Source organism: Schistocerca piceifrons, chromosome 2 (genome assembly GCF_021461385.2).
Source record: "Schistocerca piceifrons isolate TAMUIC-IGC-003096 chromosome 2, iqSchPice1.1, whole genome shotgun sequence".
Lineage (NCBI taxonomy): Eukaryota > Metazoa > Arthropoda > Insecta > Orthoptera > Acrididae > Schistocerca > Schistocerca piceifrons.
Window position 1 is genome coordinate 326,921,496 of NC_060139.1, and position 18,274 is coordinate 326,939,769.

At 43.9% G+C, this 18,274-nt stretch overlaps 1 protein-coding gene across 1 annotated transcript in view; it reads right to left on the bottom strand.

The window, feature by feature from the left end:
* The window catches only part of LOC124775361 (protein odd-skipped-related 1-like), a 36,833-nt gene extending 19,403 nt beyond the window's left edge, over positions 1 to 17,430 (bottom strand). The window contains exon 1 of the mRNA XM_047250193.1: positions 17,228 to 17,430. Coding sequence (XP_047106149.1) covers positions 17,228 to 17,430 — 203 coding nt within the window. The remainder of the gene's footprint in view (positions 1 to 17,227) is intronic.
* Between the last annotated feature and the right edge of the window lie 844 nt (positions 17,431 to 18,274).

Below are 18,274 nucleotides of genomic sequence, written 5' to 3' on the forward strand. Positions count from 1 at the left end.
TAAGTAGTTCCAAGTTATAGGGGACTGATGACCTCAGAACTTAAGTCCCATAGTGCTCAGAGCCATTTGAACCTCATCCAGAAACGCACCCTCTCGAAACCTGGACAGCAAGCTACACCGCGATGCAGAGCGCCTCTCTTGCAGACTCTACCACTAGAGTTTGCTAAACGTCTCCGTAACGCTATTACGCTTACCAAATAACCCTGTGACGAAACGCGCCGCTCTTCTTTGGATCTTCTCTATCTCCTCTGTCAACCCGACCTGGTACGGATCCCACACTGATGAGCAATACTCAAGTATAGGCCGAACGAGTGTTTTGTAAGCCACCTCCTTTGTTGATGGACTACATTTTCCAAGGACTGTCCCAATGAATCTCAATCTGGTACCCGCATTACCAACAATTAATTTTATATGATCATTCCACTTCAAATCGTTCCACACGCATACTCCCAGATATTTTACACAAGTAACTGCTACCAGTGTTTGTTCCGCTATCATATAATCATACAATAAAGAATTCTTCTTTCTGTGTATTCCCAATACACTACATTTGTCTATGTTAAGGGTCAGTTGCCACTCCCTGCACTAAGTACCTATCCGCTGCAGATCTTCCTGCATTTCGCAACTTCTCTGTATACTACAGCATCATTCGCGAAAAGCCGCATGGAACTTTCGACACTATCTACTAGATCATTTATATACAGGGTGAGTCAAATGGTTCAAATGGCTCTGAGCACTATGGGACTCAACTGCTGAGGTCATTAGTCCCCTAGAACTTAGAACTAGTTAAACCTAACTAACCTAAGGACATCACAAACATCCATGCCCGAGGCAGGATTCGAACCTGCGACCGTAGCGGTCTTGCGGTTCCAGACTGCAGCGCCTTTAACCGCACGGCCACCTCGGCCGGCCAGGGTGAGTCACCTAACGTTACCGCTGGATAATTCTGCATTCGTCTACGCACGCAGACCAACTGTAGTACACCGTGTTACCAGACGTCTGTGATAGTGTAGTGTTGTAGGAACTGTGACCATGGTGTATTCGAACTCTGAAAAGGCGGAGATGATACTCATCTATGGCGACTGTCGACGAAATGCAGCTGAAGCCTGCAGGGTGTATGCAGAACGGTACCCGGACAGAGAGCATCCAACGTGCCGCACATTGCAAAACATCTACCGCCAACTGTATGCAACAGGTATGGTCGTAGCACACAAACGGGTCCGTAACAGGCCCGTCACAGGAGAAGCGGGTGCAGTTGGTGTGTTAGCTGCTGTTGCCATGAACCCACACATGAGTACACGGGACATTGCGAGAGCCGGTGGACTAAGTCAAAGTAGTGCCATGCGCATACTGCATCGTCACCGCTTTCACCCGCTTCATGTGTCGCTACATCAGCAATTACATGGTGATGACTTTAATCATCGAGTGCAATTCTGTCAATGGGCGTTAACAGAGAATGCGGTGCAGTTCTACCTGTTTACCGATGAAGCGGGTTTCACAAACCACGGGGCAGTGAATCTACCGAACATGCATTACTGATCCGTGGACACCCCTCGCTGACTCAGACAGGTAGAGCGACAGCGACCGTGGACTGTAAATGTATGGTGCGGAATCATTGGCGACCACTTCATTGGTCCTCACTTCATTGCAGGGGCCCAAACAGCTGCAACATACATCGCGTTTCTACAGAATGATCTGCCAACGTTGCTCGAAAATGTCCCACTGGAAACGCGTCGACGTATGTGGTATCAGCATGATGGTGCACCTGCACATTCCGCAATTAACACTAGGCTGACCCTTGACAGGATGTTCGACGGGCGTTTCATTGGACGTGGAGGACGCATAAATTGGCCAGCCCGTTCTCCTGATCTTACACCTCACCTCTGGACTTCTTTCTGTGGGGTACGTTAAAGGAGAATGTTTACCGTGATGTGCCTACAACCCCAGAGGATATGAAACAACGTATTGTGGCAGCCTGCGGAGACATTACACCAGATGTACTGCGGCGTGTACGACATTCATTACGCCAGAGATTGCAATTGTGTGCAGCAAATGATGGCCACCACATTGAACATCTATTGGCCTGACATGTCGGGACACACTCTATTCCACTCCGTAATTGAAAACGGAAACCACGTGTGTACGTGTACCTCACCCCTCATGGTAATGTACATGTGCGTCAGTGAAAAAGACCAATAAAAAGGTGTTAGCATGTGGACGTAATGTGCTGTTCCAGCCTCTTCTGTACCTAAGGTCCATCACCGTTCCCTTTGGATCCCTACGTAATTCGGTGCTCTCCGATACACACGATCGAACAGCGGAGGAGTGGTACTCAAGCGTCAACTTTAGGTTACAATATCTCCGGATGTAATTAACACTTTACAATGCAACAAACGGCACTGATTACGTATTTGTTCATATGTTCAGATGTGGTAACAAAACTAACGGTGTTCCATTTAAAAAAAACGTAGGTTTGTGTTAAAAAACATACTTCCGTGCTTTTTGTATGGTTTGTATTAACCAATTACACTAGCCCCTCTCCTCACGTTCGGTCTGTGGAATCGATTCGTCAGTATTTGATGTGGTTTACGAAATATATCCAGCGGTAATGTTAAGTGACTCACCCTGTATATTGTGAAAAGCAATGGTCCCGTAACTCTCCCTTGTGGCACGCCAGAGGTTACTTTAACGTCTGTAGACGTCTCTCCACTGAGAAAAACATGCTGTGTTCTGTTTGCTAAAAACTCTTCAATCCAGCCACACAGCTGGTCTGATATTCCGTAGGCTCTTACTTTGTTTATCAGGCGACAGTGCGGAACTGTATCGAACGCCTTCTGGAAGTCAAGGAAAATGGGATCTACCTGGGAGCCTGAATCTAATATTTTCTGGGTCTCATGAACAAATAAAGCGAGGTGGGTCTCACACGATCGCTGTTTCCGGAATCCATGTTGATTTCTACAGAGTAGGTTCTGGGTTTCCAGAGAAGTGTCCATTAGACGGATGGGGTCCGACAGGCGATCAGTTCCAGTCATTCCACCAGGGAGGAGGTACGTAGCTCGTGTTGCCTGTAGTTCAACTATGCCTAGATGGTCAATACCGCGGTTCGATAGCGTCCGCATTGTTACTTTGTGCCAGGAACTCTTCTCAACAAGGGAAGTGTCCATTCGTCTAGGTGTGAACCAAAGCGATGATGTTCGGACATGTAGGAGATACCGGGAGACAGGAAATGTCGATGACATGACTCGCTCAGGCCGCCCAAAGGCTGCTACTGCAGTGGATGACCGCTACCAACGGATTATGGCTCGGAAGAACCCTGACAGCAACGTCACCGTTGAACGTCACCTTATCGTGCAGCCACAGGACGTCGTGTTGTGACTCAAACTGTGCGCAATAGGCTGCATGATGCGCAACTTCACTCCCGACGTCTATGGCTAGATCCATCTTTGCAGCCACGACACCAAGCAGCGCAGAACAGATCGTCCCAACAACATGCCGAATGGACCGCTCATGATTGGTATCACGTTCTCTTCACCGGTGAGTGTCACATACGCCTTGAACCAGCCAATAGTCGTAGACGTGTCTGGAGGCAACCCGGTCAGGCTGAACGCCTTAGACACACTGCCCAGCAAGTGCAGCAAGGTGTGGTGATGTTTTGGTGTGGCATTTTGTGGGGCCGACTTGCGCCGCTGGTCGTCGTGGAAGGCGCCGTAACGGCTGTACGATACGTGAATGCCATCCTCCGACCGACAGTGCAACCATATGGCTAGCATATTGGCGAGGCATTCGTCTTCATGGACGACAGTTCGCGCCCCTATCGTGCACATCTTGTGAATGACTTCCTTCAGTATAGCGACATCGCTCGACTAGAGTGGCCAGCATGTTCTCCAGACATGAACCCTATCGAACATGCCTTTGATAGATGTAAAAGGGCTGTTTATGTACGTCGTGACCCACCAACCACTCTGAGGTATGCACGCCGAATCGTCGTTGAGGAGTGAGACAATACGGATAAACAGTGGCTTGATGAACTTGTGGATAGTATGCCACGACGAATACAGGCGTGCATCAATGCAGGAAGACGTGCTACTGGGCATTAGAGGTACCGGTGTGTACAGCAATCTGGACAACCACCTCTGAATGTCCCGCTGTATGGCGGTACAACATGCAATAAGTGATTTTCATGAGCAATAAAAAGAGCGGAAATAATGTTGATCTCTATTCAATTTTCTGTACAGGTTCCAGAACTCTCGGAACCGAGGTGAAGCAAAACTTTTTTTGATGTGTGTATTTTAGCATGAAATTGTGGGCAAGTATTAAACATACATGTTTGATTCGATTGCTCCTTCTTAAAAGCGACCTTTTACCTAGATTATGTAAATATCTATTTACTGAATTTCTTCAAGGGATAGCGCCGAATTTTTAGTGGGAAACGTATTTTCGCCACATAAGAGCCACTTTCGTATTTTGTATAACCAGCACAGTAGCACATGAGCAATATATGATTATGGAATTATCGTCTAGCATAGGGGTCCAGTCACCCGAATTAGAAGAGCTTTCTTTATTCGTACTCGTTGAGTATCTTTCTTACTCTTTCTTAGGTGCGACTGTGCAATTTAGGGTGTCGGTTTTGACCGAAAGTAGGCATCCTCTGAGGCTGGTTATCTTCAATAAAACACGTTTCCAGATATGTGACCACTGGCCTGTGTTCAACCAGGTGAGTTGACGACTTCTCGTCACCATAGAACTACGCATATGTTTTGCCCGTATCTCGTTGACATGGGTACCGATTGCGGCCTCTCCCTAGTAGGTTATAAAACTAAATTTTCTAGTACTGTCATCATGATGCTGATGACAACTTGCTCTAGTTGCGTGATCACTCCCCTGGGAACGTTTTATTGAAGATGTCGTGTTTTTGATAGTGATGATGGGAATGCAATGGTCGATCCTCTTCTTCGTGGTCGAGCAACTTAAATGCTTTAGGTTTATTCCTCCTAAACACTTCCCACGGACAGCTTATGTTGCACCTTTGAATTCTACTGAATCTATGTTGAATCTCAAACATTTTCACCGTACTGTGGAACAGTGTGTGTATTGTGTATTAAGCCGCGGACCTAAAAACGACGAAGAGGCTTCGTCCCGCCATAGTCTTCAGTGATCCACAACCCCACAACAGACCACAGCAGTCCATCCACCCCATCGCCACCCCACACCGAAACCAAGGTTATCGTGTGTTTCGGCCCCCCAGTGCCCCCCCTCCCTCGCCCGGGCAAATGTTTGCGTGGTATAGTAATTATGCAGTACACACGTATGTGGAGACAGTATTTGCTTGCGCAGTAATCGCCGACATAGTGTAACTGAGGCGGAGTAAGGGGGAACCAGCCCACATTCGCCGAGGTAGATGGAAAACCGCATTAAAAACCATCCAAAGACTGTCCGGCACACCGGAACTCGACACAAATCCGCCGGGCGGATTCGTGCCGGGGACCGGCACGCCTTCCCGCTCGCGAAGTAGCGCTTAAGACCTCGCGGCTAGCCAGACGGGCTTTGTGGAACCGTACTTCCACATGATGCCGCATCGAAGAGCAAAGTTAGACTTCAAACACCCTATACCAGTAACACAGAATATTGCTTACGTACTTATTGGTGTTCGTATCCAGCACTCCATAAGCCACAGAAATGTACGGTAGGAAATCAATTTCTCTGACGTTAGTATTTTTATTTTTGCATGATATCCATCTTAAGCACTTGAACAAACTTAGAGTACAAATCGAGCACGAGGGTATGCAATGAGAACGGTTTATTTTCTGAACGCAGAAATAATGTTCAGAACAACGGAAGGTGAGGCACCCAGAATCAGAAGAACTTAATTCAACCAGCAATTGAAAGAGCAGAAACTACTACTTTATATTAGCATGTATGTGAAGACGATTAAATAAAATATAATACGTTCCTCTTAGACTGCAGTATAGATCTATTGTTGTTAGTTGTTGTCCAACGCTTGTTAATCTCTTCAGACTAATTCTAATAATTATCCTCTGACGTCTTCGAACACCGAAATTCGACTGTAACGACAATTTCTTTCCGACGTAAGAAATCAGCAGTAGTGGTAAGTACTGACAGAGCTATGGTATGTAGCAGCTAGCAGTGAAATTGCAATATCTAATTAAAGCTTGATAATACTTTCAAGAGTGTTTCGACGTCAGCATCTACCGCCCCCTTTTCTACATGGGTGCAGATGACAACTATAAAAACAGATCGTTCTTCCAACTGTTGTATTGCTGTTTCCAAGACTATAACACTATGTTGTTATTATTATTATTCAGTTCGGCTACACATAATGTTGATATCCTACTGAATGCACCAAAAAGTATTATCCACAAGCCTGACCTGTCTACTGCACATTTGATCGTTTCTAAAATAGACTCGATGAAAAACGACCGTAATTGTCTCTTATAAGCCCTGCTATAACTACAGGGTTTATCGCAACATCTTAGTTATACCTAAATTTCGGATTTTCCCTAGCAGTGAATGATGCTTATAGTCTGTAACTGTATCCTACGGTCGACAATTAACGATTGGTTTCTTGGTAATAGCGTTTCTTGTGTCACGTAAAGGATGAGTATGGATTAGGACAGAATGACACGTCATCTGTTGTTCTCGAAAATCAATAAGCCGTCGCCTGTTCTTACTACGGAAAGGTTACCATCAGCCATACTCTACGTTCTTGCGGCGAAATACGGTATGGAATAATGGAGTACACTGAAGTACAGCGTGATGACGAGGAATGCATACCATAGACTGTCATCCCTTTAAATTATGGTAGTTGAAATTTCTACCATATCATAGAACCTGAGACCAGTGTTACCACGCTACTTCTTTTTTGCATCTTTAGCCGCGAATGTAGGCACTAACTTTGTCTGTTTACATCCCGCCAGTGCATTTTTCGTGACAAATTGCCGAATACCTATACTAAAATAAAAGAATGATCAGTATTAAGTCATTAAAAAATCATTGGTGTCCTCGAACATTTAGAATAGAGAGTACTCGCTTTACTTCTACACGAGGAGTAAATTGGCCAATAGGTAAGAGTTACTTTGGAAATACAAGCAGCGGACTCAATGAACCTCACGGTTAGCCTTGTACAACATTCCGTGGCTACCTGATCTCCATAAAGGGAACCGGCCGACTGCTATAAGCAAATAGACATGTGAAATGCTGTTTGTAATTAATTAATGTGCGGAGCTTTACTTGGTAACCTCGAGGGATTAATCACATTCCTAAGCCACTAAAGTCACCATCTCTCAAACGAAATAATATGTCGTACAAACAAGAATAAATAGTGAAAATTGTGAAGAAACGATTAGCATAACTGATTAAGACTGAACTACCGTAATTTACATTTCTGCCTTTTAACGTCTCGTTGACACTAGGTCCATAACTGAGGGAATACTATTTCATTTGGATGAGGATTAGAATGAACTGGTCGTGACTTGGTATCTACCCCTGCATGCAGCAACCGTAGGTCAGAACCTGAATATATTGCTCACCAAATACGAGTCTCCCTCTACCGAGATAAAACAGAAAATGCTCGTTCACTTTTTATTTACTTATTTATTTTTATTTGGCCTCTGTACATCATTCATCCACCCTTTAACAACTGAAGCTAGAATTCAGAGTGTTCTGCGAATGACTTTCTTATATCTTTAAGCGATACAGTACGTAAATTCTGAATCTAACATATTTCATGGATACACATAGTAACTGTACATTTAAAATCCACTTTGAGTTACAACTCAAGACTCTTAATAATTAATCTCTGTTTTATGAGGCTGTAGTGGTGCCTCCTAACTACAGAAACAGCATGAAGTTGTAAGTTGCAGTATTTCAGGTTCATCGAGTGGCTGATGACGCATTCACTACGCTCAATTTTTACTATACGTATTTGAATTTCCACTGATAGTAATTTCCAGCATCTCCCTTCCATTAATACTCAAAATCCCCGAAAAGCGAATGCCTGTCAGCCCATTCAGCTGCTTGAGGTTTTATAAAATGACGCTTCTGATACCTATTTCCATTTTTTTCCAAGTGTTTACCCTTTCTGGCGATGGTATTCAGTCAAGAATTTGTCAGCATTTTTGTGCCCATTCAGCTGCTTGAGGTTTTATAAAATGACGCTTCTGATACCTATTTCCATTTTTTTCCAAGTGTTTACCCTTTCTGGCGATGGTATTCAGTCAAGAATTTGTCAGCATTTTTGTGGATGTTTTGTGTTCTGGATCACAATATATTTCCTCATGGCTTATTGCAGTCTCCAGTTTGTTTCTATTATCTTCCAATTCGCGAAGATCGTATTCTGCATTCTTCCAGGTTCTCTAGGACCCACATTTTGCAGCTTTAGTGTCTTTCGGAAAGTAAATTCGTGAGTAGATCTAGGAAACACACACTAACAACAATGACATTAATATTTATTGTACATGTTGCCCCATATTTTCCTCACAATTGCGTCCATTTTTGAGACACGAATCTTAGCGCGAGGCCAGATATTTCTTTTTTCTTTTTTTTCGGCCCTAACAGTATCTCTCACATTGTCTTCAAAGCCTGATACAGCAATATAATATATTTAATGCAGAAAAATGTGAAAATCACTGTCAGTCAAATATTGTCTGTAGAGAGGGAATAGAAACTGTTGAAATCTAAAAGTAGTTATTAATTTATTGGATTGTAGCGACGCTATGCAGTTGGGCACTGTTATCGAACACACTAGTAACGATGATTAATATTAAACGTGTTGTCAATAACAAGATCATTAGAGAGGGAGCAAACTCCCATTAAGAAAGAATAGGATAGGAAAGAAAAGGGAACCTCTCGTGTTCTTTTAAAGCAACCATCCGGGCATTTACCTTAAGAAATTTTGGGGTACTGATTAAAACATAATCCTGGAAGGCCTGATGAGGCTTTGAACCCCAGTCCTTCCGAATGCGAGACCAGTGTTTCAAGCACCGTTCTACCTCATATGATATTTCGTCAAACAAAATAATATGCTTGGCAAGCATTCACATCATTTACAGCGCACAATCTCATGCACGTTTTGCAATATTATATTTTACCTTCTACATTTGCGTTAGTAGTAGCATGCTGGGGCATTATCCTCACTAGTAAACTTTTTTGTCTGTTGCAAAGAGACACATCAGTGCATTTGAACGCAGGCCGACACATCCTATATCTGAAATCGTGCAGGCTTCCTGCCATGTCAACGATGAACTGTAACTGCCTCAATTCGGCAGAACTTTGGTATCGGAGCTAAAGGCCGTGGAAACTAAGTTTTGATGACAGGGGCTATTGTTGGCTACTGTGGATTGCAAGAGCAGATAGACAGACCACAGTGCCTCAAATTACTGGCCAATGTAATGCTGCACAAGAATAACTGGTAAGTAACAATGCCATCCAGACTACCTCCTCCCAACGTAAGGTATGTATAGGGCATAGTAGCCATCTTCCCACAACTGTACCTCTGCTCATGGCAACTAACATCCATTGATCACGAAAACTCCGAAAATAGGACCCCAAGTCGCACAGGAAAGTCGAGTTGACTAACAAGCACCTGTACCGGCTGATACTCACCTTAGAACGGAAATAAACACGTCGAAATCTTTATGAGGCGATGAGTCCCTCTTGCGAAGAGAACAGGATTCAAGCAGATTATATTGTTGACCGCAAACCACCGGCTTGGAATTTACTGGAATTGCTTGATCTGTGCGCAGACATCAAGTGTCACAAACACCGAGAAATATACCACGGACTTATTAATCCATGCCACACAGAGCCACTGCTTTGTTGTGTTCTAAAGGTGTAAGAACGTGATCATGATGTTTGGCTCATCATTGTACGGTGGTATGTAGTATGTAAACTCTGAGAAATATACATACCTTTGTTTTCAGGATAAGGTCATTCTATTCATGAAATTGGAACATACAGTCACATCACTTCATGATTTTTGTTTCAATTCTGGGCGTGATAATTTATTGTGTGAACTTTAAACTTTTGTTGGGGGAGTTATTCGACTTCTCACAGGATAGGAGTGAGTCCGGGTAAGGGTTTAACTGGTTCTCAGTAGCGCGGAGGCGCCCAGTTTTCGCAGGAAGGACCTGTTTCCCGAAATGTTATCGTGGTCAGTTCCTGGCGCTAATCCACTCAGCATGCACAGCGCCACCGGTCAACACACCGTTTCCCTGTGGATATGTAAGCACGAAATTTCGCTTTCTGTTTGCACATCAGAAAGAACTTCCTACCAGTGCCACCCTAGCCACGCGAGAAAGGTCACTGCTTTCCCTCCAGTTTACACACTGTCCACTCAAAGTATCTGCCGGATTAAGGGATCCAACATTCCACGCTCCGATCTGCGAATGGCAGTTTCGTGTCTCCTGATGACGACATCCTCTTGAGTAGCCCCTACCCAGAGATCCGAATGGGGGACTATTTTACCTCCGAAACATTTTACCCAAGAGGATGCCATCATCATTTTACCATACAGCAGAGCTCTATGCTCTCGGGAAGAATTACGTCTGTAGTTTCCTCTTGCTTTCACCCGTTCGCAATACCAGCACAGCAAGGCCGTTTTGGTTGATGCTACAAGACCAAATCAATCATCCAGATTGTTTCCCCTGCAACTACTGAAAAGGCTGCTGCTCCTCTTCAGGAACCATATGTTATTCTGGCCTCTCGACAGACACCCCTCCGATGTTGTTGCATCAATGGTGGGGCTGTCTGTATCGCTGAGGCACCAAGCCACCCCAGCAACGGCGAGGTCTATTGTTCACGTCACCACCAGACAGAGCAAAAGATGCTGTCCGACACTTTGGTACCAGTACCAATCTAAGGAACCGTAACATGCATTTCTCAGTAGCTTGAGTGGGAATTTTCTGTTGCCTTCCGCTAATTTGACGTGAACAATGGACCTCGCCGTTGCTGGGGTGGCTTGGTGCCTCAGCGATACAGACAGCCCCACCATTGGTGCAACAACATCGGAGGGGTGTCTGTTGAGAGGCCAGAATAACATATGGTTCTTGAAGAGGAGCAGCAACCTTTTCAGTAGTTGCAGGGGAAACAATCTGGATGATTGATTTGGTCTTGTAGCACCAACCAAAACGGCCTTGCTGTGCTGGTATTGCGAACGGGTGAAAGCAAGAGGAAACTACAGACGTAATTCTTCCCGAGAGCATAGAGCTCTGCTGTATGGTAAAATGATGATGGCATCCTCTTGGGTAAAATGTTTCGGAGGTAAAATAGTCCCCCATTCGGATCTCTGGGTAGGGGCTACTCAAGAGGATGTCGTCATCAGGAGACACGAAACTGCCGTTCGCAGATCGGAGCGTGGAATGTTGGATCCCTTAATCCGGCAGAAAGGTTAAAAATTTTAAAAAGGGAAATGGATTGGTTGAAGTTAGATATAGCGTCAATTAGTGAAGTGCGTTGGCAGCAGAACCATACTTTTGGTCAGGTGAATAAAGGATTACAAATAAAAAATCAAATAGGAGTAAGGCAGGAGTTGTTGTTGTTGTCTTCAGTCCTGACACTGGTTTGATGCAGCTCTCCATGCTCCTGTGCAAGCTTCTTCATCTCCCAGTACTTACTACAACCTACATCCTTCTGAATCTGCTTAGTGTATTCATCTCTTGGTCTCCTTCTACGATTTTTACCCTCCACGCTGCCCTCCAATGCTAAATTTGTGATCCGTTGATGCCTCAGAACATGTCCTACCAACCGGTCCCTTCTTCTTGTCAAGTTGTGCCACAAACTCCTCTTCTCCCCAATTCTGTTCAATACCTCCTCATTAGTTATGTGATCTACCCATCTAATCTTCAGCATTCTTCTGTAGCACCACATTTCTAAAGCTTCTATTCTCTTCTTGTCTAAACTATTTATTGTCCATGTTTCTCTTCCATACATGGCTACACTCCATACAAATACTTTCAGAAACGACTTCCTGACACTTAAATCAATACTCGATCTTAACAAATTTCTCTTCTTCAGAAATGCTTTCCTTGCCATTGCCAGTCTACATTTTATATCCTCTCTACTTCGACCATCATCAATTATTTTGCTCCCCAAACAGCAAAACTCCTTTACCACTTTAAGTGTCTCATTTCCTAATCTAATTCCCTCAGCATCACCCGACTTAATTCGACTACATTCCATTATCCTTGTTTTGCTTTTGTTGATGTTCATCTTATACCCTCCTTTCAAGACACTGTCCATTCCGTTCAACTGCTGTTCCAAGTCCTTTGCTGTCTCTGACAGAATTACAGTGTCATCGGCAAAGCTCAAAGTTTTTATTTCTTCTCCATGGATTTTAATACCTACTCCAAATTTTTCTTTTGTTTCCTTTACTGCTTGCTCAATATACAGATTGAACAACATCGGGGACAGGCTACAACCCTGTCTTACTCCCTTCCCAACCGCTGCTTCCCTTTCATGCCCCTCGACTCTTATAACTGCCATCTGCTTTCTGTACCAATTGTAAATAGCCTTTCGCTCCCTGTATTTTACCACTGCCATCTTTAGAATTTGAAAGAGAGTATTCCAGTCAACATTGTCGAAAGCTTTCTCTAAGTCTACAAATGCTAGAAACGTCGGTTTGCCTTTGCCTCACGTGTTCCAACATTTCTGCGGAGTAGGTTTAATAATGAATAAGAAAACAGGAATGCGTGCAAGCTACAACGAACAGCATATTGAAGGCATTATCGTAGCCAAAATACAGGGAAACACGAAGCCCACGCCTACCACAGTAGTACAGGTTTCTACACCAATTAACTCTGCAGATGATAAAGAGGTCGAAGAAAAATGTATGATGAGATAAAAGAAATTATTCAGCTAGTTAAGGAAGAAGAAAATTTAATTGTTATGGGGGACTGAAATTCGATAGTAGAGAAAGGAAGTTAAGGAAAATTTGTAGGTGAACAGGGATTGGGGGAAAGAAGTGAAAGAGGAAGCCGCATGGTAGAATTTTCCTCAGAGCGTAGTTTAATCACTGCTAACACTTCATTAAAGAGTCATGAAAGAAGCCTGTATACGTGGAATGTTACAGATTGATTACACAATAGTAAGACAGAGATTTTGGAATCAGATTTTAAATTGTAAGACATTACCAGAGGCTGATGCAGACTCTGGCCAAAATTTTGACTAGAGCAGTGGAAAGGATTACAGCAGAAAGTGTATGGGTAGCTTTGAGAGATGAGATAGTGAAGGCTGCTGCGGATCAAATAGATAAATAAGACAAGGCCTAGTGAAATCCTTGGTCAACGCAGAAGATATTGAAATTAATTGATGAAATAAGAAAATAAAAAAATTGCAGCAAATGAGGTAGGCGAAAGGGATAACAGACGCCTAAAAATGAAACTGGCAGGAAGTGTAAATGGCTAATCAGGATTCGCTAGAGGACAAATGTAAGGATTTAGAAGCATATATGACTACGGCAAAGATAGATACTGCCTACAGGACAATTAAAGATGCCTCCGGAGAAACAGCTGTATGAAAATAAAGAGCTCAGATGGGAAACCAATTCCAACCAAAGAATGGAAAGCTGAAAGGTGGAAGGAATACAGAGAGGGTCTATACAAGGGAGATGAACTTGCAGGCAATATTACAGAAATGAAAATGGACGTAGATGTAGAGGAGATGGGAGGCATGATATTACGAGAAGAATTTGACTGAGCACTTAAAAGACCTGAATCGAAACAATACAACGTTCCGTCTGACCTAGTGATAGCCTTGGGAGAGCCAGTTATGACAAAACTCTTCCACCTGGTGTACATGGTATATGAGACAGGTGAAATACCCTCAGACTTCAAGAAGAATGTAATAATTCCAATTCCACTGAAAGCAGGTGCTGACACGTGTGAATATTACCAAACTATCAGTTGAATAAGTTATGGTTGCAAAATACTAACACGAATTCTATACAGAAGAATGGAAAAACTGATAAAAAGCGGCAAGGGAGAAGACCAGTTTGCATTCCACAGAAATGTTGGAACACTCGAGGTATTACTGACCCTACGACTTGTTTACAAAGCTGGTTAAGGAAAGGCAAACGTATGTTTCTAGCGTTTGAGGACTTAGGCAAAGTTTCTGACAATGTTGACAGGAATACACTCTTTGAAATTCTGAAGGAAAGCAAATTTGTGGTAAGGTCTTATGGGACCAAACTGCTGGGATCACCGGTCCCTAAGCTTACACACTGCTTAATCTAACTGAAACTAACTTACGCTATGGACAACACATAGACCCATGCCCGAGGGAGGACTCGAACCTCCGACGGGCAAATTCTGAAGGTGTCAGGGGGAAAACATAGGGAGCGAAAGGCTATTTACAACTTGTACAGCGACTGGACAAGAGTTATAATGAGTCGAGGGGCATGAAAGGGAAGCAGTGGTTGGGAAGGGAGTGAAACAGAGTAGTAGTCTATCCCCGATGTTATTCAATCTGTGCACTGATCAAGCAGTAAAGGAAATCAAAGAAAAATTTGTAGAAGGAATTAAAGTTCATAGAGAAGGAATAAAAACTTTGAGGTTTGACGATTATATTGTAATTCTGTCAGTGACAGCAAAGGAATTGGAAGAGCAGTTGAGCTGAATGGACAGTGTGTTGAAAGGCGGATATAAGATGATCATGAACAAAAGCCAAAAAGGTTAATTGAATGTAGTAGAATTAAGTCAGGTGATGGGAGGGAATTAGATTAGGAAACAAGACACATAAATTAGAAAACGAGTTTTGCTATTTGAACAGTAAAATAACTGATTAAAGCCGAAATACACAGTATACAAAATGTTGAGTGGCAATGGAAAGAAAAGCGTTTATGACGAAGATATAGATATAGATTTAAGTTTTAGGACGTCTGTACAGAAAGTATTTTGTGGAGTGTAGCTATGTATGAATGCAATGTGTAACGGGACATTTGAATACTTTTCGTTTCAGTTCTACACGACCATAATCAGAGCTAATTATTTGTTTTGTTTTATTGGTGGCAATCCGGCATAACTTGTTTCACATTGTGACAAGCGCTTAATTTTTCATTGCGAAGCCCTTCCCAGGAACTAACCATTTTCACGGCAGATCTTTTGGCAAGATAAACATAGAAACAAAACAAACAAAAAATGGTTCAAATGGCTCTGAGCACTATGGGACTTAACATGTGAGGTCATCAGTCCCCTACAACTTAGAACTACTTAAACCTAACTAACCTAAGGACATGACACACATCCATGCCCGAGACAGAATGTGAACCTGCGACCGTTGCGGTCGCGCGGCTCCAACCTGTAGCGCCTAGAACCGCTCGGCCACTCCGGCCGGCAAACATAGAAACAAACACGTAATTTTCAACACTAATGTCGACAGTAGTGTGAATTTGATAGGTGACATTTCTGAGTTAGTTTCTTTCATGACCGAATGGTTACAATTTTGTATAGTAATAAGTCAAATACACTGTGGTGACAAAAGGCAAGAGACAACTATTTGCATATATACAGATGGTGGTAGTATCGCGTACACCAACTATAAAAGGGCAGTGCATTGATGGAGCCGTCATTTGTACAGATGTGATTCATATGAAAAGTTTATGAAAGCACAACGGGAATTACCAAACTTTGAACGCAAAATGGTGTTTGAAACTAGATGCATGAGATATACCATTTCGGAAATCATTAGGGAATTCAATATTGCGAGACTCATAGTGTCAAGAGAGTGCCGAGAATACTAGATTTCATGCATTACCTCTTAACACGGACAACGCAGTGCCAGACGGACTTCACTGAAGGATCCAAGAGCAGTGGCATTTGCGTAGAGTTGTCAGTGATAACAGACAAGCAACACTGCTTTCAGCAATCGCAGAAATCAGTGTCCTAACGGACAGAGCTGTGAAATTTGGAGTTGATGGGCTATGGCAGTACGCGAACAAAACGAGTACCTTTGCTAACAGCACGATATCGCCTGCAGCGTCTCTTCTGGGCTCGTGACCATATCGATTGGATACCAGACGACTGGAAAACTATGACCTGATCAGACCTGTCCCGATTTCATTTGGTTAGAGCTGATGTTAACATTCGAGTGTGGCGCAGACCGCACGAAACCATGGATCCACGTTGTCAACAAGACACTGTGCAAGCTGGTTATGGCTCCGTAATGGTGTTGGCAATGTTTACATGGAATGGACTGGGTCCTCTGGTCCAAATAAACTGATAATTGACTGGAGACGGTTTGCAGCCATTCATGGACTTCATGTTACCAACTATGCCATGTCACCGGGCTACTATTTTTCGCGATTGATGTAAAGAACATTCTGTGCAATTCGATAGGACCATTTGGCCACCCTGATAGCCCAACATGAATTCCATCGATTATTTGTGGGACATAATCGAGAAGTCAGTCCGTGCAGAAAATACTGGATTGGTAATACTTTCGCAAAAGTCAGCATAGCTCAGTGTTTCTACAGGGTACTTGCAACGATTTTGTTGAGCCCATGCCATTTGAGTTGCTGCTCTAAGACGGGCAAAAGGAGGTCCGGTATGATGTCACCTCAAAGTAAAAAGGTTGCGCCTTGCACTACCTTATTTCGACATGTTGCATCGTCAATGAATTCTATGGGGTTTTGACTTTAAGTTACGTAAAAACTATTATGAGGTATCTCACGACATTTGCCATCTCAATGTGAAGCACTTCATGGTAAAAATGTCATTGGTCCCACAGGAACCTACCGCAAATTTCCAAACTGGGGAGGTCATCGGTCCCTAGGCTTACATGCAACTTAATCTAACTTAGGCTAGGGACAACACAGACACCCATGCCCGAGGGAGGACTCGAACCTCCGACGGGGTGAGCCGCGTAAAAGTGTCATCCAACCGTGTTTGTTCCCTAGACATATTTCCGATGGTCACCGTTTTGTACTGAAAATTTGTGCCTATTTTGTGTCGAGTCGGTGACCATCGTACACGGGGGAGTTAGGTTGTAAGGAGCTCAGTGGCACAATCGCCAAGGAGCTGTGGCCTTGCAACCACGCGGGGACAGCGATCGGAGCACACTCCAGTGCAAATAGACTGTGTTACGATGCGAGAACAGGTTTCACAGGCTGGGTGAAGAAAGTGGCGGGCGCGTTAAGGCAGTGCCAGCGCATAAATCGCAGCATCACGTGCCGAGCGCGCCTGCTCGCCGTATCGCGGCCGATCGGCTGGTGGCCCACCTGTGCTGTTTGAGGTTGTCCTGCCGCTTGAAGGTCTTGCCGCAGGTCTCGCAGGTGAAGGTGACGTCGTCCTTGTGCGTGCGCTCGTGGATCATCAGGTTGTACGGCTTGGTGAAGCGGCGCTGGCAGTACTTGCACACGAATTCGCACTTGGCGCGCATCTTGCGTCGGAACTCTCGCCGCTCGTCCGTCTCAATGGGCATTATGGCGAACATTGCCGCGGCCGTGTATCAGAGCGCGTGCGTTCGCTGTTTGGGCATCTGCAACAAAGAGATAGAGAGGGGCTGTCAGGTGGGAGCACACTGTCGTCGGCTGCGGCTCGAGTTTCGCCTTGGTGTAAGCTCAGTATGGCCATATAACAATAAAATTTTTTAACTTGCAACCTTGTCATGCGTTTAAATATCCACAAGCTTTCGGGCGAGTACAGCTCCGCCTTTTTCAAATAGTGACAAAGGGCGAGAAGCACTCGTCCGAAAGCTTATGGATATTTTATTGGTTTGTATTGTCATGGGATATACATTCATGCGTCTGTATTGTAAGTTCCAGTGAGCACTTCAACTTGCATCCATATAGCACATCCTGAACAACACATCCTGAACGCAGTTTGCATGCTGTCAACAACATTTCGACTTGTACGCGTATTACAAGTTACGGAAATGACTTCAATATGTATACTAACTGCACACTGTAATTAAAATTTCAACCTACAAAAACTTGCATATTCTAACCAGTAAAATAAGTATGTATTTAATTCTGTCAGCAGTGCTTCAGCGGGGAAGTTTATTACATAGCGCATAATAGATATGCAATGCATATTACAGTGTTTCGTATTGTGTGCAATAACAAATGCCTGAATTTGGATGAATAAAGCGCATTATAACCAAACCGTTGTCCACCCCTCCCCCTCCCCCCCTCGGTAGCTGAGCGGTCAGCGCGACAGAATGTCAATCCTCAGGGCCCGGGTTCGATTCCCGGCTGGGTCGGAGAATTTTCTCCGCTCAGGGTGTTGTGTTGTCCTGATCATCATCATATTTCATCCCCATCGTC